This window comes from Bos taurus, chromosome 18 (genome assembly GCF_002263795.3).
Source record: "Bos taurus isolate L1 Dominette 01449 registration number 42190680 breed Hereford chromosome 18, ARS-UCD2.0, whole genome shotgun sequence".
NCBI lineage: Eukaryota > Metazoa > Chordata > Mammalia > Artiodactyla > Bovidae > Bos > Bos taurus.
The window spans coordinates 65,336,682-65,358,658 of record NC_037345.1 but is presented as its reverse complement, the minus strand read 5'-3'; the positions used below and the strand labels follow the sequence as shown (position 1 = coordinate 65,358,658).

At 43.7% G+C, this 21,977-nt stretch overlaps 1 protein-coding gene and 1 pseudogene across 4 annotated transcripts in view; one reads left to right on the top strand and one right to left on the bottom strand.

Moving 5' to 3' along the window:
* Positions 1-17,995, bottom strand: part of LOC789960 (zinc finger protein 418) — a 30,804-nt gene extending 12,809 nt beyond the window's left edge. Inside the window, exons 1-3 of one of the 4 annotated variants that reach the window (XM_005219828.5) lie at positions 17,743-17,995; positions 14,220-14,346; positions 7,502-12,693 (exon numbers count right to left, since the gene is read on the bottom strand). In XM_005219828.5, coding sequence (XP_005219885.2) covers positions 11,144-12,693; positions 14,220-14,346; positions 17,743-17,778 — 1,713 coding nt within the window. In that variant the 5' untranslated portion in view covers positions 17,779-17,995 and the 3' untranslated portion in view covers positions 7,502-11,143. Of the gene's footprint in view, positions 1-1,796; positions 12,694-14,219; positions 14,347-17,742 lie in introns of those variants that run through there. The other 3 variants (XM_024979448.2, XM_015458474.3, XM_059877304.1) reach the window with 3 other exon arrangements.
* On the top strand, positions 8,913-9,369 carry LOC112442394 (large ribosomal subunit protein P1-like; annotated as a pseudogene).
* Positions 17,996-21,977: the final 3,982 nt, after the last annotated feature.

The following is a 21,977-nucleotide window of genomic DNA, read 5'->3' as shown; positions in this document are numbered from 1 at the left end:
TACTGTGGTGTTGGGAGAAGACTCTTGAGAGTCCCTTAGATAACAAGAAGATCAAACCAGTAAATCCTAAAGGAAATCAGTCCTGAATATTCGTTGGAAGGACTGATGCTGAAGCTGAAACTCCAATGCTTTGGCCACCTGATGCGAAGAACTGACTCATTGGAAAAGACCCTGATGCTGGAAAGACTGAAGGCAGGAGGAGAAGGGGACAACAGAGGATGAGATGGCTGGATGGCATCACCGACTCAATGGACATGAATTTGAGTAAGCTCTGGGAGTTGGTGATGAACAGAGAAGCCTGGCATGCTGCAATCCATGGGGTCGCAAAGAGTCAGATACGACTGAGTGACTGGGCTGAACTGAGACTGAGGGCCAGTTGGGTCGGGTGCCTGGCTCCCTCAGGGATGACAACGGGGCAAGTCTGGGGACCTGGCCTTGAAGGAGCTGCCAACTGCAATCTGCCTCCTCTTAGCTAGGACTGAGACATTGGAGGGTTAAAGTTGTGCCTCGGGACTTTGCCCTTTCTTGTCAGGACAGAGAATAACATTCATCTGGTAGAGACTTATAGGAACATCCTTACCTGACCATGAACTGATCGCAAGAACAAAGGATCTGACATGAGAAATTTACAAAAACTAACCACGCCCACACTTCATCTTTTGCTTTTAAAGGGCCTTGCTGAAAGCTTTCAGTAACTTTGGGGCTCTTAGGGCATGAGCCACCCATCTCATTGTACAAACCTGTAATAAACCTCTGTTCGAAACTCTGTTTTAATATTGATGGGCCTGACTGTGTGTAGGGCACAAGGACTTGCAATTTCAGTAACACCTTCTCAAAAAATTGATCCAGAATTCAACCACTTTTCACACATCCAAGGTAGTCACTCTGGCCCATCAATACACACCCAGGCTATTACAATTAATACCTCTGTGCTTCCTGTCTCCTTCCTCCCTCTCCTACTTTGTTTTTTTTTCTTGCCAGTCAGAGGGAGCCTATTTTGGTCTGCATGCAATCACTTCCCGCTTACGATTCAAACCCTCTATTATCTATGAGATAAATGGTCTTTTCTTTTTTCTGGCCACACGGTGGGACTTGTGAGATCTTAGTTCCCCAACCAGAGGTTGAACCGGGGCCCTCGGCCAAGAGAGGCGGAATCCTAACCAATGGGCTGCCAGGAAATTTCCATAAATGGCCAACCTTTCTCGCAGCAGCACTGCAACCTTCACTGGCCCAGCTGCAACTTGCTCCTAGCAGAAACTGCTAGGAGGATGGAGAATTGCTATACCTTAGTCCCTGGTCTGGAGAAGGCAATGGCATCCCACTCCGGTACTTTTGCCTAGAAAATCCCATGGACGGAGGAGCCTGGTAGGCTGGAGTCCATGGGGTCGCTAGAGTCGGACACAACTGAGCGACTTCACTTTCACTTTTCACTTTCATGCACTGGAGAAGGAAATGGCAACCCACTCCAGTGTTCTTGCCTGGAGAATCCGAGGGACGGAGGAGCCTGATGGGCTTCCGTCTATGGGGTCGCACCGAGTCGGACACGACTGAAGCGACTTAGCAGCAGCAGCAGTCCCTCGTCAGTACCACCTCCAAATCTCTGCGCCTGCAGCTCCTCCGCCCGTCACTCTCTCCCACGCGCATTCACAGACTGTCAGACACAGAGCCCCACCCAAGTCGGCCTCACCGGCCTGGATCCCGGGCACGTGGGCAGGCGCCCCCCACCCCCTCGACGCTCGGGGCTTTAGTGTCTGGTGGGGTGAGGGCGGGGAAGGCCCAGGGGGCCCAGCGTTTACCTGAGGCGGGTCCCCTAGTGCCGCCGCCATCGGACTCGGTGGGCGGAGCGGGGCCCGGAGCAGCTGGAGTACCCCGCCCGGGGGGCCCCTCCGGATCTTGGCGCGGCGCACCCTGGGCGGTGTCACCGAGCCTCACACCCGCCTCTCTGCAGCGGGTACCTTCTCAGTCTCATCCCCGCTTCCCAGCACGAGTAACCGAAGCGCTTGAATTAGGAAAAAGCTCTAGCACTTTCAAAATGACGCTCATAGCGTCGCAGCCGGAAGTCCCGCCCAGACATTATTGCCTCACAGGAAAATGCGGCTTTGTCTTAATTGGCTGATCGTCGCAGCCACCCATCGCACAGCCGCCTGGGTAATGTATTTCCTACAGATACACGAACCAAGATCCCGTTTGAGTTATTCCTGACGTCCAGGAGAAAAGTCGAAGCTACACTGTGAGATTTGCTAAAATAACAACCTAAGTCCAGAGACTGAGGTGGGGCGTTCCTTCTTAAAGAGAATGCACTCAGATGTTTGAGGATTACTATCTGTAACTGATCACCCAAGTGTTTGGAGACATTTTTTTTTTTTTCAAAGTCTTCGAAGCTCAGAGTGTTCCTAGAGTCTAAGAGCACCTTTCCAGATGCTCTCAAATGTATCAATCCAAATGCATCCTGGAACTACCCAGGCGGTCCAGTGATTAAGATTCCTCCCTTCCAAGGCAGGAGGCGTGGTTCAATATCTGATAAGGGAACTAAGATCCCACAAGCATCCCAGCACGTCCAAACAAACAAAAAAACCCAAGTGACCTCTGCAGAGTCACTTAGACACAGAATGGAGACACTGGAAACTGAAGCTAATAGACAATAGTGCACTGTTCATCTGTGTTTGATATAGACAAATACACAAAAGTGTAGATAAGGAAAAGGATGCTGAGCCACTTTGAGGAAGGAATACAAAGATAGGTCTCTGACAATGATTCCCAAGACAACAGAAATCCTGCCTTTATAGTTGCTGGGAGAAATATCATAACCTCAGATACGCAGATGACACCACCCTTATGGCAGAAAGCGAAGCAGAACTAAAGAGCCTCTTGATGAAAGAGGAGAGTGAAAAAGTTGGCTTAAAGCTCAACGTTCAGAAAACTAAGATCATGGCATCCGGTCCCATCCCTTCATGGGAAACAGATGGGGAAAGAGTGGAAACAGAGGCAGATTTTATTTTGGGGGGCTCCAAAATCACTGCAGATGATGACTGCAGCCATGAAATTAAAAGACGCTTACTCCTTGGAAGGAAAGTTATGACCAACCTAGACAGCATATTCAAAAGCAGAGACATTATTTTGCCAACAAAGGTCCATCTAGTCAAGGCTATGGTTTTTCCAGTAGTCATGTATGGATGTGAGAGTTGAATTATAAAGAAAGCTGAGCGCCGAAGAATTGATGCTTTTGAACTGTGGTGCTGGAAAAGACTCTTGAGAGTCCCTTGGACTGCAAGAAGATCCAACCAGTCCATCCTAAAGGAGATCAGTCCTGAATATTCACTGGAAGGGCTGATGTTGAAGCTGAAGTTCCAATACTTTGGCCCCCTAACGTGAACAGCTGACTCATTTGAAAAGACCCTGGTGCTGGGAAAGACTGAAGGCGGGAAGAGAAGGAGACGACAGAAGATGAGATGGTTGGATGGCAACACTGACTCAATGGACATGAGTTTGGGTAAACTCCAGGAGTTGGTGATGGACAGGGAGGCCTGGTGTGCTGTAGTCCATGGGGGTCACAAAGAGTCAGACACGACTGAGTGACTGAATTGAACTGACTCTGTCCAATTCATTGAGCAGTACTTTCATCTATTTAATATATATTACCTCATATCCTCACATATATTCAGTTCCTTTCTGAATCTGTTGTCAATCTCAAAAAAGAGAAGAACAAAACAAACGCCATTTTGACACGTGACAATGGCTGCAGTGTTTTGCAATATTCCAGCACTGTTTGCTATTTCATGGTCAGTCTTGTTTCATCTACCCCATGCACCTTAGTATATTATTTCACCTGTAAAGGGGATGACAGAGCGTGAGATGGTTGGATGGCATCATCGACTCAATGGACATGAGTTTGGGCAAACTCCAGGAGTTGGTGATGGATAGGGAGGCCTGGCGTGCTGTGGTTCATGGGGTCACAAAGAGTCAGACACGACTGAGCGAATGAACTGAAATGAATCCCAGACAGCATGTATTTTAATGTATAAACTCTTCAGATTGTTTTTAAAATGTAAGGGTTTTGGGGACTTCCCCGGTGGAGCAGTGGTTAAGAATCTACCTACCAATGCAGGAGACACGGGTTCGATCCCTGGTCTGGGAAGATTCCACGTGGCTCAGCGCAACTAAACCTGTGTGCCACAACTACTGAGCTCACATTCTGCAACTACTGCATAATGTCTTTGTACCGCAAGATCTAAGTTGTTGTTTAGTCACAAAGTCGTGTCTGACTCTTTTGATACCTCGTGGAATGTAGCCCACCAGGCTCCTCTGTCCATGGGATTTCCCAGGCAAGAATAGTGGAATGGGTTGCTATTTCCTTCTCTGGGGGATCTTCCCAACCCAAGTCCCTGGCATCATGTTAGGATCCTTTACCACTGAGCCACCAGGGAAGCCCAAGATGTAAGGTTCTGTTGTTGTTGCTGTTTAGTCACTAAGCCAGGCTCCTCTGTCCGTGGGTTTTTTTCTGGCAAGAAAACAGAAATAATGACAGATGCCATTCATCATAAGCACAAACTAGGTGTAAAACATCTGATGAACTGTGGTCCATTTTGTTTCTCTGGGAAGAAAGCATTGTCCTTACACCCCTTACACAGCCCAGGACAAAGAGAAACAGCCACACCAGCACTCCAGTGAATTTTACCTAAAGTCTCTGGGAAAATTCTCTGAAGATATTTTTTTTTAATGTTTGCAATGATTATTTTTTGGTGATTTACTAAATGTCAAGTGTTGGGAAGAATATTCCAGAGAGAGAAAAGTACACATGAAGGACAAGTATGTGGAAGGGTGTGAGCACTCAGGAAGCTGAGATAAAGGGTGGAAAGAGAATGAAGGGTACTTCACATTAAGATGCTGAACTGAGCAGACACAATTATTTGTGGAAATATCAACAAGTTAGCTGACCCATAAACCCAGTGGAGTATATTCATAAATTTCAAATCTTTAGATACTAAATTTTAGTCTTCTATAAACGACAATAGTGTGATAATATTTTTCCATGGTAGAAAATGTAGTTTCTGTTTTAAAATTAAAATTATGAAGTGTTCTTTGTTCAAAAAGTCATCCTGGTATGGCTACTGTAGAAACTTTTAAAAATATAAATTATAAATATCCATATACATAAATCAAATGCTTAAAGACACTTCAAATTATGCAAAAGCTCTGACAGTCTCCTGTTTCTTCTCACCTGGTAACCCATAAGTGGAAAATATTAAAAATTATACTTTTTAAACTTTTGAGAAAACAACTTTGAGCAAGATTGTGTTTACTAATGTGAAGTGCTGACTCCATCCAAACCATTAGAACCTAATGTTTATCATTCCTTTACTAGCTTAGTATAATTTCTTACATTTTCTAGTGCCCTTTTAAAAACCTTTTTAAAGGGGGGAGGTTGTATTATTTTTAACCTTTAAAGTCTACAAGATTCATTAATCTTCAAATCCTTTTCAGGAAAGGTCTAAGAGATTTTTCCAACCAATGTTATTTTTCTTGTCTCAGTCAGAAGTTGCCTGGACTGTATGCGCACAGAAGAGAAATGAATGTTCTAATAAACTTTCTTTTCCAACCTGGGATTTAGGAAGTCTTTGACAATGCCAGAGATCTGAACACAACCATGCTGAATGTACATGGAAGGTTTCCTCCATGTGGAAATTGCAAATTCAGGGGACACTGAGTGGCATTTCCCTGGTGGTCCAGTGGTTAAGACTGTGCTTCCACTGTAGGGGGCACAGGTTTGATCCCTGGTCAAGGAACTAAGATCTGGCAAGCCATATGGTTCAGCACACACACACACACACACACACACACACACACACACAAAGGACACCAAGCTACTTCCACCTAAATCCTGCCCCTTTAAGTAAGACAAAAGGGGCAGGATTTAGGTGGTTTCACCAGTGAGAAAGCTTTAACTTATTCATAAATTATCTATAGCTAAGTCCCCCAGATGTTCAAGCTGGTTTTAGAAAAGGCAGAGGAACCAGAGATCAAATTGCCAACATCCGCTGGATCATGGAAAAAGCAAGAGAGTTCCAGAAAAACATCTATTTCTGCTTTATTGACTATGCCAAAGCCTTTGACTATGTGGATCACAATCAACTGTGGAAAATTCTGAGAGATGGGAATACCAGACCGCCTGACCTGCCTCTTAAGAAACCTATATGCAGGTCAGGAAGCAACAGTTAGAACTGGACATGGAACAACAGACTGGTTCCAAATAGGAAAAGGAGTACATCAAGGCTGTATATTGTCACCCTGCTTATTTCACTTACATGCAGAGTACATCATGAGAAACGCTGGACTGGAAGAAGCACAAGCTGGAATCAAGATTGCCAGGAGAAATATCAATAACCTCAGATATGCAGATGACACCACCTTTATGGCAGAAAGTGAAGAGGAACTAAAAAGCCTCTTGATGGAAGTGAAAGTGGAGACTGAAAAAGCTGGCTTAAAGCTCAACATTCAGAAAATTAAGATCATGGCATCTGGTCCCATCACTTCATGGCAAACAGATGGGGAAACAGTGGTAACAGTGTCAGACTTTATTTTTTTGGGGCTCCAAAATCACTGCAGATGGTGACCGCAGCCATGAAATTACAAGACACTTACTCCTTGGAAGGAAAGTTATGACCAACCTAGATAGCATATTCAAAAGCAGAGACATTACTTTGCCAACAAAGGTCCGTCTAGTCAAGGCTATGGTTTTTCCTGTGGTTATGTATGGATGTGAGAGTTGGACTGTGAAGAAAGCTGAGCGCTGAAGAATTGATACTTTTGAACTGTGGTGTTAGAGAAGACTCTTGAGAGTCTCTTGGGCTGCAAGGAAATCCAACCAGTCCATTCTAAAGGAGATCAGTCCTGGGGGTTCTTTGGAAGGACTGATGTTAAAGCTGAAACTCCAGTCCTTGGCCACCTCATGCGAAGAGTTGATTCATTGGAAAAGACTCTGATGCTGGGAGGGATTGGGGGCAGGAGGAGAAGGGGACGACTGAGGATGAGATGGCTGGATGGCATCACTGACTCGATGGACATGAGTTTGAGTGAACTCCTGGAGTTGGTGATGGACAGGGAGGCCTGGTGTGCTGCAATTCATGGAGCTGCAAAGAGTCGGACACGACTGAGTGACTGAACTGAAGTCCCCCTAAGTGGTTCCTACAGTATTGTTTACTCACAAGGAAAAGAAAATTCTGATTAACCAATGGACCACTTTCCATATATGGTGTGATGAGGCTTCCAGATGCAATTTAGACTAACAATGCCTCCTTTAAAGATGTTAGTTAAGGGTATCTCCTTAGATCCATTTGTTGCTAAAATGTCAATAACCTAAAATGGAAAATGAAATACAACAAACTAAATGTATAAAATGAATACTTGTATAATCACATAGTCAAAAACTATTTCAAATCAATTTATAACATAGAATTTTGACTACACTTACTTACACTTGTGGAAATAAAGATGGCCAACCAAATGAGAACACTCAAAGCCTATTTATTCAGAGCTACAAATCATGGCTTGAAAACGTTGAGTATCTAGATTTAAGAATTAATCAAGAAACAAGGTCAGGGAACTATATTGAATACTCTGTGTGATAAATCATAGTAGAAAAGAATATTTTTTAAAAAAGAACATATATATGCATATAACTGAGTCACCGTGCTGTACAGCATAGATTGGCACATGCTATAATAAAAAAAGTTTTAAGTGATCAAGAATATTAATGATTAAACTTTAAAAGTATATGCTGTATGTGGCTACTGCATTGTGTACAGTACACAAAGTGTTTATGAAATACTCCATTAAAAAAACAATTATTTTTATGCCAGAGAGGTCACATCACTGAAAAATAAATAAAATTCCAACATAAGTTTTTGCTGTTTCACTATCTTTTTTGTTAGGAAAAAAATAGAAACTTCAAAAAAAAAATTTTTTTAATATTTAATTTTTTTGTGGTTGCAGCTTGTAGCAGAGACTGAACCTGAGCCCTCAGCAGTGAAAGTGCCAAGCCCTAACTACTGAATTGCTAGGAAATCCCCCCAAAATTCAATAGGAATGCAGGGGTGACATTGCATTCAGTGGGGACAGCACATCCTCACTATCCTCATTTTCCTGCACAGCAACACATCTGAAGTGAAATCACATAGACACTACAAAACCACTGATGATTGTTTCATCTCACAACAGCTTCCCTATACAAGATACATAGTTCTGAATGCCATGACAATTTCTGCACTGGCTCATCCTTCACAGCTAATAGCTGGAATATTGTGGAGGCCCCTTCGATATAGACACATTTCCACAAACTTGTGGTAGCCTTTCCCCCTCCCTACAAATTCAGTGTTCCTTTAACAGATGATTCCCCCTGTCTGTACGACTGTATAATCTATGCTGCCACTATCTGGAATTCTACATATGAGGATACATGGCTCCACTGCAGGACCTAGGGAACAGACTTCTCTTACTAACTGGACGCAATCCATGATCCCTGGGAACAAGAAAATTTTCTTGACTTAGGAAGCAGCAAAGGTATCACAACTGCCCGTCTGAAGACTGACATCTGAACCAACAAAATACCAATGCATCCAGGCTACCAATAAGAACCACAAGTCCCTGCAGTCTTTTCTTGGAGGCCCTGAGCAGCAATGGCAACTAGGACAAACTAGAGAGAGGTACATTCACAGCATACTGTTCCCTCTGAGGCAGAGAGTGTGCAATTCCACAAAAAAACTTTTCAACCCTGATTGCTGCTAGAACCCAGTTGTTTTCAAGTCACCACAGTGAATAAAATCCCAAGACTGAAGGAACTTAGAGTAAGGTCTTGCTTTATCCTCCTCTGCTGCTAAGGTGCTTGGTTCTTCCGAGGAAGCTAAGGCCATTTTGGGATGAGGCCCTCACTTCATCCGGTGACTAGCACCATGCCTGGCAGCCCCCACCTAGCATTTGCCCTCACCATGGCCTCAATCTCAGAGCTCACCTGCATCTACTCTGCCCTCATTCTGCATGGTCATGGAGGATAAAGTCAATGCCCTCATTAAAAGGCAGCCAGTGTAAATGTTGAGCCTTTCTGGCCAGGCTTGTTTGCAAAGGCTTTGGCCACTGTCAACATCGGGAGCCTCATCTGCAACCTGGGGGCTGGTGGACCTGCCATGGCAGCTGGTGCTGCACCAGCAGGAGGTCTTGCCCCATCTATCACTGCTGCCCCAGCTGAGGAGAAGAAAGGAGAAACAAAGAAAGAAGAATCTGAAGAATCTGATGATGACATGGGCTTTGGTCTTTTTGACTAAACCTCTTCAGTAACATATTCAATAAAAATCTGAGCTGTTGGAAAAAAAAAAAAAAGAGTAAGGTCTTCATTTTTCACACAAACCAGTACAATGGGACGCAGACTATTCCTGGGCTTGAGGCAGGAAGAGGAGGAAAATCTCATCACAGGAGTCACAACAGACACTGAGAAAAGTAGGCTCAGTTTGCAAGTCACCAGCAGAGTAGTCTAGGACAAAAACTGGTCAACTCAGAGATGTAACCCATCAAAGGAATTAGAAAGGAATGAGTGCTCAGATTTATCACGAAGGCTCCCATAAAAGGGACAACATCAAAATGTTCTTCCTTGGACTCAGGGTGGTTCAAAAATGTACATCATGAGCACCTGCCACACAACAGTGGTGAAATGGCTTTTGCTATGGAACTGGCAATGACATAAATCTGGCAAGGGCTCTGGGCAGGTTAAGAAATGCACTGAAGCTCCCATAAACCTGGAATATTAGTGGTTTGATGTCGGGAGCCGCATTAGGCATTGCTGACGAAATGGAGGCACGGCCCTAACCCCCTCCCTTTGTTCCATAGGCACGGACCCGGAATGGAGGAGTTAGGCTTTGTGATTCTGACTTGTTTTTTCCTTCCCTAGGCTGAGTTGACTGAAGAGAATATTAAGGTGGTTATTGTTTTTGAGAGGAGCATGAGAAGGCATAAAGCCTTCTGCAGCTGTGCTCAAAGAATAATTCATAAAGTTAATCAGTGACATTTGTTCAAGGACTTTTACAAAAAAGTGTTCCAGAGTGAGCACACAGGCCACAGCTTGAAGCCATGGGAGGGATTGCTATCTGAAGCCCATTTGTGAGAAAAGTGTTTATGGCAAAGGAGTTTGCTGAATTTAGGGCTTAGGAATAATTAAAATAATTAGAAGCTAAAGATTTAAGGATTGCTGAAATGTTAGCATATTCTACTATAGCTTACAGAAATTAGGGACTTTAGAGATATTATTAGCTAGAAGCCCTTTCTAAGAAATATTTCTAAGAAATAGTGAGCTTAGGATACTAGGGGCAAACAGGACTTAGAAAGATAAGAATTAAACTGAGGAATGTGGTATGCAGCCCATACATTAGCATGAATTACAGTGTTTTCACAAGGACACATAAGAAGAAGTTGATAAGAGAATCACTGAGGAAGGAGCTCCTTTTGAGGGGCAACAATGATTTTTGGAGAAAAATAAATCTGGGTCAATGGGAACTAAAAATATCAAACCTCTGACCTAATGCTTTTGTAAAAGTATAAAAGAGAATCATAAGCTTGAAATAAACAGGAAGTCCAAGAAAAATGAGAGGCTGCCTCAGTTTCTCGCCCACACCGCTCACCCCTTTAGGTTGAATCCCTGGCTGCTGGAGATGGACTCCGGCAGTTTATTGCATGTATGAGGTCAACAGAGGCAGACAACACCCTCATAAAGGATCTCCACAGTGTTATACTGACCAATAATTCATCCCTGCACAACCCTTTTTTCTGAACTTTGTGGTATTCAATGAAATAAGACTGAAGCCTGTGAACTCTCCAGTATGTCATGAGGCTAGAGTTTTGGCTAAAAAAACAACTTCCCACATTAGTCACATCCGCAAGGCTATTATCCAGTGTGAACATTATGGTATTCTATGAGACTAGAGTTGTAGGTAAAGGAATTCAAACCTTTTCTACAATATAATGCCTTTCTGCAGTATGAACACTCCTGTGTTTAATGAACCTGAAGTTTTTGCAAAGTATTTCTGACACTCATGGCACTCACACGGCTTTGATCCAATGTGAGTTCTCTGATTTTGAAAAACAGCTTGGGCTAACCAGCTTCTCAAATTTTCTTTACTTGTAAGATTTTTTCCCAGTGAACTCTCTGATGTCGAAGGAGTGAAGAACTTTGGGAAAATGCTTTCCCACACTTGCTGCACTCATAAGGCCTTTCTCCAGTGTGAATTCTCCTGTGTTTAATGAAGGTGGAATTATCAGCAAAGGATTTCCTATAATCAGTGCACTTATAAGGCCTTGAACCAGTGTGAAGTCTCTGATGCTGATGAAGGGCAGAACGTTGATTGAAAGTTTTCCCACATTCACTGCACTCATAAGGTCTTTCTCCAGTGTGGATTTTCTGGTGTTGAAGGAGCATAGAGTTTTGGCTAAATGATTTCCCACATTCATTGCATTTATATGGCCTTTCCCCAGTGTGAACTCTCTGGTGTATAATGAGGTAGGACTTCTTGCCAAAGAATTTCTTACATTCCCCACACTCAAATGGCCTTTCTCTAGTGTGAACTCTTTGAAGGTTGAGATGGGACTTATTGCTAAATAATTTCCCACACTTATAAGGTCTTTCTCTAGTGTGAATTCTCCAATGTTGAATAAGGTTGGGCTTTTGTCTAAACGATTTTCCACACTCTCCACATTCATAAGGCCTTTCTCCAGTGTGAACTCTCCAATGTCGAAGGAGTGAAGAACTCTGGGAAAACGCTTTCCCACATTTACTGCACTCATAAGGCCTTTCTCCAGTGTGAATTCTCCAATGTCGAAGGAGTGAAGAATTTTGGGAAAACGCTTTCCCACATTTACTGCATTCATAAGGCCTTTCTCCAGTGTGAATTCTTCTGTGTTTAATGAAGGTGGAATTATCAGCAAAGGATTTCCCACAATCAGTGCACTTATAAGGCCTTGAACCAGTGTGAAGTCTCTGATGCTGATGAAGGGCAGAACGTTGATTGAAAGTTTTCCCGCATTCACTGCACTCATAAGGTCTTTCTCCAGTGTGGATTCTCTGATGTTGAAGGAGCATAGAGTTTTGGCTAAATGATTTCCCGCATTCATTGCATTTATATGGCCTTTCCCTGGTGTGAACTCTCTGGTGTACAATGAGGTGTGACTTCTTGGTAACTTCTCCCCAGTTAGGATAAGTTTTTCCCCTCTGAAAGGCTGTCTCACACTCAGTTCTGTTTGACCTCTCCCAGGTGTTAGTAGCCCATTGCTGGAGAAACTGAGACCTGGTCAAGAAGTCCTTCTCAACCACCCTGAAGACTAATGACTTTCCTGACACATGGAATTTGCAGTTCTTCACAAATGAAGTTCTATCCACATCTCTTCTGAAGAGTTTCTCCCCTATGCACTGCTTCTGATGCTGATGAAGGTTTGTGCTGACATACAACTGTTTCCCAGACCTATGTAATTTTAGCTTTGAATGTATTGCTTGACATTCATCAAAGTACAGAAAGTCTCTCAATATTTGGACACATAGTTCACAGGGGTGGGCCTCTTTGGAGGATAGATCTGCCTTGGGAGTCCTGATCTGTGACATTCTTTGAAAAGAAACATTTTGCTCAAAAGAAGTCTTCTTGTTCTCCACTTCATGGCAACAACCTAAAAGCAAGAAATGTTGGTGAAGCACATGTTGACTTTAGTGGGGCAGGGGGAGCCCACACACCAGTGTGTGTCTGACAAACTCATGAATGAGTCCATGTGATTATTTATAAGAACAGGGAGTTGGCTTCTTGATGACATTATCATGAGCAATACTGGGCTATAAAGGCCACAGGATGGGGGAAGACCACATGAGAAAAAAGATAACCATGTTATGTGTCATAGAGAAGAAAAGCAGGGTGAAAAATTACTTAATTGTTGACAGTTAAAATATCAGTTACAGGGACTTCCTTGGTGATCAAGTGGTAAAGAATCTGCGTTCCAATGCAGAGGACATGGGTTTGATCCCTAGTTGGAAAACTAAGATCCCACAAGCCACAGGCAACCAAGCCCATGAGCTGCAACCTAGAGAAGCCCATGTGCCACAATGAAGACCCAGTGTAGCCATTAACAAAAAAAAAGGAAAAAATATATAAATTAGTTACAAACAACTGTCAGCAGGACTGTGTCTGCTGGTAACACATGACTGCAATGTAGATGAGTATTTCCAGGGCCAAGAAAAAAGAACTGCAAAAAAGTAGATTTTGGTCAGGAACAGTTTAAGAATGGGTATGTTTGATTATAGAAAGTATATGGGCCAATGTTACAGAATGAACAGATAAAGCAGGGAGGAAACTGGGTGATACAGGAGTTCAGAGATATAAGGATTAGGTTGGACTACAAGTAGAAGAACCACAATGCAGAATTAAGTCAGCAATATTATGAATGGAGGGGGAAAAAAAGGAGAAAAAAGTTGTGGTCACTGGAAATAGCCATCAAAATTCAAGTCAAACAGAACAAATTCCTGGTATCACTTGAACTAGCATCATGCACTCCCATAGGGTGCTACTGTACAGCAGCCCTTTGAGCCTACTTGGTTGAGTTGGAATTCATATCCAGCTTGTGGACAAATAAGAGCTCCCCACTCCACTTCCAAAATGAACAAGTGTATGGGACCTGGATGATGCAAATACAAGGGGAAAGACACCACATAGGAGCAGTTGACCCATATTCATCACATCATAAACCAGAGGAAAACATTTAAATACTATTAAGAGAACTTTTGAAAGGTTCTTGCAAGAAGTGCATGCTCTACACCATAGAATTAATTCCCAGCAAAGGCAGTTACATGGAAATGTTTATGAGAAGAAGTAGAACCTGAGGAGCACAGATTACTTGCATCTAGATTTCACCCACTAGGAAGAGGGCAAGTATGGTGGAATATATTAGGCTGAATGGAAGATTCCTGACCCTGGATCCTTCCAGGGGAGGCTGCAGGGTAGCAGATGTGGGGCCTCTTCAAGGAAAACGGATGGCAATGCAAATACCTCAGCCCAACCAACCACAGAACCAACCTAGAGTACTGGGAAAAAAAAAAAAAAAAAGCAGTGACCATGGTCCTGACATGAGAAGGACAAGCTTGTCTCTGGGGAAAAGGAAAGCACAGATACTACCTCAGGTCATGAGGAAAGGTTTGAAGTTCTTACCCAGGGAGGTTATAAGTGCCAAGTTCTCCAGCATCACATCACGGTACAGGCATCTTTGAGTCTCATCAAGGAGACCCCATTCCTCCCAGGAAAAGGTCACAGCTACATCTTCAAAGTTCACACTGACCTGCCATGATGGTGACAGATGAAACAACAAAGAGTACACCTCTGAAGAGTTGCAGTCCATTTCCCCACACATCTACCCTTTGACTGTCTATCACCCAGCCCTTCCAATTCAGAGAAGCAATCACACCCTGGCACCTTGGTGTGGTTGTCTTCCCACAGGCTCACTGATCACTATGTATAACCACCAGGAACAAGAGGCAGGTGGATGAACATATATCTCAACTATAGGCCTGGCATAGAGGGATCCACCCCCTGCTGACAAGCAATTTCCCCTGGTATGGGCATTGCCCTGGACATGTTAGCACCATCAGACATGCTCTCTCTTCAAGCACACATCACTCCTTGGGTTGCACATCCTCAGTCGCTATATCCCATAGCCATACATGACCATGGCCACCAAAACCTCACTCTCCCACACCACAGACATCTCCTTACCCTTCCCACACCTTATCTGTATTTAAATCACTTTCTCCTAATCCCAGCATAGGGCTAAGATGGTGACCTAACACATGACATCTGAGACTGGACAAATGCAACTAACGGTAACTTTTTAATCATAAATTCACCACTCACCACAAAGGCCCACAGGGAGCAGTACTCAAAAAAACCCAGCACAATCAGGGTCTGTGCGAAGGAATCTTTGTGGGATGAAGGGGTTGGGATGCTCCAAGGAGGATGTGACTACCTTATTTGAATAATTCTGAGGGCTAGTGCTACCTAGAAGTATCTGGTTTCCTTTGTAAAAATGGTTGTTAGGCTAAGAGACATTATCCATAGGTGAGGAGAGGAACTTGCACTCAGGTTATTTGAAGGCACCCAAGTTTCACCAAATGTCAAAGAAGCACATCACATTGAACTTAGTTAGGCTTTATACCACAACTTGGCAGGCAGTATCCACAATACAAATGGCAAAGTCAAACAGAACCCAATATGACCACAGAACTCTCAACAATTCCCAATGGCAGTATCAGAAATCATCTATAAAGGCCTTACTGCATGACTCTGATCCTTGTCTCAGATTTAAAACAACAGAACCGTGTGTGGATCTCAGATACACATAGTCCCATGGTACTTCTGTACTGTCCTTGATGTAAGTCAGCAATGACAACCTTTCTCTGTTCCCTTACCCTCATTCAAACTCCAGCCCCATTACTCGCCTACCCCAAGCCCAGTGATTCTTACAGATGACTTTACTGCTCGTGGCCATATAACTAGGTTGAATGAAACACGCCAGGTACCACCGAAGTTCTCACAAAACGTGGTGAGCTGATAAAGTGGTAAAGAAGTACCAGTTCTGGCCTGAGTGTCATATGGATGAATTACCCCTTGCTTCTTCATCCACCTCATGTTAACTCTTCTCTTGGAAGCTTTGGCTGCCTGCCAGACTATCCTGTCTCATACATCAAAACTTCTTGGCCATTTACTTATGTTTATGAAGTAAATGACACCATCAAGCATGGAAGCAAGTAAGAAACCCAATCGTCTGCCCCCTTCTTCCATACCTCTTCCCTAAAAGATCTGCCACCACAGCCCGAAGCTTGCCTCTTCCAAATGTTGAGACACAGGTCATTCAGTATGGTCTACACTGTAGTTACATTTTGGATGTCTCTAACCAGAATCACTCTCAAGAATTCCAAACTTGTATGTCAGATGTTCATTTGATGCCTCCACTCATTGGTGTCTAAAATATCTGACTCTTAACATGGTTAAAACAAAGCTCTGAATAAACACAATGAATATTACACCTACTACCAACCTGCTTATCTCTACTGATGCAGCTTCCAAATCTACAGCTGCAAAGCCAGGGGTCATCTCCGGTACCTGCGTTTCATTCCCTCACCACCCACTTTACAAAATCTAGCTGCCTCCTCTAAAAACATGCAGCTAGGGACTTGCCTGGTGGTCCAGTTGTTAACACACTGTGCTTCCAGCACAGGGGGAACATGCAAGATCACAGATTGGGGAACTAAGATCCCACATGCTGCATGGGATGGCAAAAAATAAAAACAAAAACACGCAGCCAGAATACAGCCACATTTTCCAAGGCATGTCCCTGCTCCATTAACCCTCACCTGGACTACGGTAGTACCCTCCACAATGATGGCCCTTCTTCCTCTCTCAAGCCCACAGTTTGTTTTCCACTCTAAAGCCAAATGAAGCTTTAATCACATCACCTCCATCCCACAACCGAAACTTTTAATTTCCTCTAGAACACAAAAATTGACATCTCAGGCAGTTGTTCCTCTCCTGACTCCAACCCACCTGCTATTTAGTCCTACCTAAAAGAGACGAGACCTGTGGGTCCTGAATATTCCTGAGCTCAGTTTTACCTCTAGGCATTTGCACATCTTGGGTTAGGTTGACCTTACGCACGTTTACCGTGACTGCCAGAAATGGGAACACCTCTCCATATAACCTCTAGCATGGACTCAGGACGGTAGGTTTGACGTTTTTCAGGAACCTCGGACTCAAGGAGGGGATAAAGGACTTTAAGCGTCTCCTGTGTGAGTGTGTGCTAAGTTGCTTCAGCCATGCCTGACTCTCTGAAACCCCATGGACTGTAGCCTAACAGGATCCTCTGTCCATGGGATTCTCCAGGCAAGGATACTGGAGTGGGTTGCCATGCCCTCCTCCAGGGGATCTTCCCAACCCAGGGATAAAACCCGTGTCTCCTATATCTCCTACATTGCAGGTAGAGTCTTTACGCTGAGCCACCAGGGAAGCCCATTAAGTATCTCGGGGCGACAACAAGTCCAGGGAACATGGGGGTGAGAGCAGGCCAGTGAGGCAATGGGACACCCCCTACTTTCCTGTTCAGGTTCCATAAGCACTTCTTTAACCCTGAGAATTGCGTGAAGAGGAAGGAAAGCATCCAATGTGGGATTCCACCGTTCACCGTCTGTACTCCTGCCTGGCCCTGGAAGCCAGCTGACCTCAGGCTGGCGGATTAACCTCTGGGCCTCAATGCTCAGTGCTGCGTCTTACCAGCTGTGGGGCCCTGAACGAAGATTCAACCTCTCAGGACCTCAATGTCCTCATCAACCCTCTCCACCCCGTTTTCCCCTTAAACAGCTCTTGGGGATTACATCCCGTTAATGCACTAACCCGGGGCTGACTGCGCTAACACTCTTATTTCCGGCAAGCCGAAGGCTGATGCTAGGTTTCCGGAATTCCCCCGCCTCAGTCCGACCTCCAGGCCTCTGCACCTACCGGTCCCTCCGAATGTCCCCATTTCCCGTGCGTCATGACGCTGTCTGTGAGACGCAGGGCCCCACCCAGCACCGCCTGACCATCCTGGAGCCCAGGGCCAGGGCTGCGCGCAGGTGAGCAGCCGCCCCGTGGGGCTTTAGTGTTTGATGGGATGAGGGCGGTGCGGGCCCGCAGGACGAGCGTTTACCTGAGGCTGCTCCCTCAGAGCCGCCGCCGTCGCCATCGGACTCTGGGGGTAGCAGGGCTAGGAGAGGCGGGGAGACCCGGGGGCGGCGGACCCCGGGCGGTGCCGCCGAGGTTCAGACCCGTCTCTGTGCAGCAACGACAGCGCCTCCTCTCGGACCTTCCTGTTCTGGTCACTCGGGTCCTGACAGCCCTCTCACACCGAACAGGACCAGCGGACTTAAAATGTCCGCCTCGAGGAGGCGGCCAGAAGTCCCGCCCCTTAGTGTTGTGCCCCAGCGGAAATACTTTTCTCCTGCGCCATCATTGCCTCAGCAGCGTCGCCTTCGACGCTGGGCACTCTGGGTCTTGTAGTTCCCAGGTGCCAGGAGAAGAGGCCTGCGTCCACCTCGTAAGGCGCCAGGAAATGACCTCTCCCAAGCCACGCCAGAGCAGTGACTCGCCGCCTTTAAAGAGGCCAAACACCAATTGGTAGGGATGCGTTCTGCAACTGATCGCCAAGGAATCCATGCCATGAATTAAGATGACACATCTTTCCCAGAACGCCAAGGGCGCCAATGCAAATTCGCACGAAGTATTTTGTTAATTTTGAGTATCTGTAAATGTTTTTGGTTATAAGGCAAATATTTTTAAAAAGTTTCCTTTATGCCCTTATGATTCTCATTTGTGGAATTGTAATTTCTTTTGGATACTAATCTTAAATATAGCAAACTTGTGGAAGTGTCGTAAATATGCCAGATACTCATGTTATTTTTTGAAACTCTTCTATGTAGATAATCATATTTTCAGATAGGCTTGAAAGTGAAAGAAAGTGAAAGTCGCTCAGTCGTGTCGGACTTTTTGCGACCGCATGGACTATACTGTCCATAGAATTTTCCAGACCAGAATACTGGAGTGGGTAGCCTTTCCCTTCTCTAGGGAATCTTCCCAACCCAGGGATTGAGACCAGGTCTCCCGCATTGCAAGCGGATTCTTTGATTCACCAGCTGAGCCACCAGGGAAGCCCAAGTGGGTTTTCAATTATTTAAATTCTTTAATGTCTGTGTTAAGGTACCAGTTAGAATGTATAGTATATTTGATCTAGCACCAATAGTGAGAGTCTTGTTTGCTTGCTAATTTTAAACAAAGTGCTTTTATTACTAGAATGCTAATTTACTGTAGTGTTTTCTTTGGTACATTTTGACTAATTATATATATATTTCTCTGTATAGTTGTGTTGTTTTCTAACATGAATGGATCTGTTAGGGGAAGCACACTGATTGAAACCGCCCACCCTGGCCAGGCACCACAGGAGCCATTTGCATGAGTTGTATTGACAGGAGGTCCTGGTAAGGAACACAGAACTAAATAAATAAGCCTCCACCAACCAGAAGAGTTCGGGAAAGGTCAAAAGGAGACACCACAGGTCCGACCACCTCCCAGAATCCTTCTCTCTGGCATCCATCTTGGCTGAACAAGGCATGCGCCACCAGGAAGGACTCTGAGTCAGAATGACCAGCTAAGGACAACCCAGAAGCTAATCCCATCTCCATAAAACCGGAGACTGCGAGTCACGCAGCAGAGCAGTTCTCCTGGGTTCCCTTACCCTACTGCTCTCCACCCAGGTGCCCTTTCCCAATAAAATCTCTTGCTTTGTCAGCACATGTGTCTCCTCGGACAATTCATTTCCGAGTGTTAGACAAGAGCCCAGTTTCGGGCCCTGGAAAGGGTCCCCCTTCCTGCAACAGATTTATTTTTCTGTACCTATTAATATAAACATGTTTTATAATTCATTAGTATTATGTCGAATCTGTTAATGTATTTCTAATACTAAACCATTCTTAAGTTACTGAGATGCTTTCAACTTGTATTACATTCTGGAAACACAGCTGAATTTAATAAGTTTTATGAGACTGTTATTCTAGCACCATAAAATTAGTTGAAGAACATGAATCTCTGCAAGATTTAGAATAAGCTTAGATTCCTCGTTTCAGTGAATGATTCATGTGACTCCCTTCCTATGAATCAGGGTCTTTCTACAAATCTGTCAGATATCAAGTATCAGCAAGTATCAAAGAGATTTGGTATTTGTTAGTTTGATCAAGAAAGACATGCGTTTTAGGGAGGTTCAAAAGGGAGATGACATATGTATAACTATCAGGCATATGTATATGGCTGATTCATGTTGATGTATGGCAGAAACCAACACAATATTGTAAAGCAATTATCCTTCAATTAAAAATAAACCTTAAATAAAGAAAGACATGTCTAGGAGGTTGACTTATTGTTTTATTTTGTTATTTATTTTTTAATAAGATTTGCTGCTGCTATTGCTAAGTCGCTTCAGTCGTGTCTGATTCTGTGCGACCCCATGGACTGCAGCCTACCAGGGTCCTCCACCCATGGGATTTTTCAGGCAAGAGCACTGGAGTGGGTTGCCATTGCCTTCTCCTAATAAGATTTATTGAGTTATAATATAAAACTGTAATGTATCAATGTGTACATCTTGCTGATCTGACATATGTACACCATGTGAAACCATTCCTTCATCTAGTTAATTAACACATCATCACCTCATATAGTCATCGTGTGTATGAGAGAGAGAACATTTATGTTACACTCTCTTTGCATATATCAATTATAAAGTATGGTTTTATCAACATTATTCATGGTGTTTTACATTAGATCCTCAGACCTTAGTCATTTTATACCTGGAAGTTTGCTCCCTTTCACCAACCTCTCCCTATTTCTTCCACCCCGCCTCACACCAGTAACAACACTTATACTCTTTATTTCTATGAGTTTGACTTCTTAAGATTTTGTATAAAAGTGATACCACAGAGTATTCGTCTTTCTGTTCCACTTCTTTTACTTAACACAATGCATTGAAGGTCCGTTGGTGTTGTCAGAAATAGCAAGAGTTCCTTCATTCTCATGGCTAGGTTGTTGTTCAGTCACTGTCATGTTCAACTCTTTGCAAACCCATGGACTGCAGGCTTCCCAGTCTTCCACTATCTCCCAGAGTTTGCTCAAACTCATCTCCATTGAGTTGGTGATGCTATCCAACCATCCCATCCTCTGTCACCCCCTTCTCCTCCTGCTCTTAATCCTTCCCAGCATCAGGATCTTTCTCAATGAGTCTGCTCTTCACATCAGGTGGCCAAAGTATTCGAACTTCAGGCTTAACATCAGTCCATCCAATAATATTGAGGGTTGATTTCCTTTAGGGTTGACTGGTTTGATCTCCTTGCAGTCCAAGGAACTCTGAAGAGTCTTCTCTAGCTCTGTATCTGGAATTGTTGGATACTAGGTTAGTTCTATTTTGTGTGTGTGTGTGTGTGTGTGTGTGAAAACTCAACTCTTTACCATAGTGGCTGCACTAATTTACATTCCCAGAATTGATGCACAAAAATTTCACATTTCTCAACATCCTCTCTAAAACTTATTATCCTTTGTTTCATGATAGCCTTTCTAATGTGTGTGATGATATCTCATTACAATTTTCTTTGTGTATTTAGTAATACTGAACACATTTCCATGTACTTGTTGCCCATTTGTACGCTCTCATTGGAAAACATGTTTATATAGTTCCACTGTTCATATTTTAATTGGATTATTTATTTACTTTGCTATTAAGTTGTATGAGTTCTTCTTATATTTTACTTATTAACCACTTATCAGATGTATGATTTGCAAATATTTCCTGCTATTCTGTACATTCCCTTTTCATTTTGTTGATAGTTTTGGTTTCCTGTGCTGTGCAGATGCTTTTTTAGATTGATGTAGTCCCACTTGTTTATTAATATTTTTCTTTTATTAGTTGCTTTTGGTGTTAATCCCCCAAAAAATCAATGCCAAGGCAAATAACAAGGAGCTTTCACTCTATGTTTTCTTCTAGAAGCTTTATAATTCCAGGTTATGTGTTCAAATTTTACATCCATTCTGAGTTGATTTTTGTGTGTGGTGTAAGGATAGGGATCCAGTTCACTCTTTTGTATGTGTCTCTCCAGTTTTCCCCAAAACCATTTTTAGAAAAGACAATCCTTTCCTCATTGTCTGTTCTTGATGGCTTTGATGTAAGCAGATTCACCGTATGTGGACCTGTTCATTTCTGGGCTATATACTCTGTTCCATTGGCCTACATACCTACCTCTATTCCAATGATGGATTTAAAAGCTTAATTGTAAACCCACATACTATACTGGGAGTATAACTGTGTGTTTCTAAATTTCTATACACTTTGTAAACATTTATTGGGGT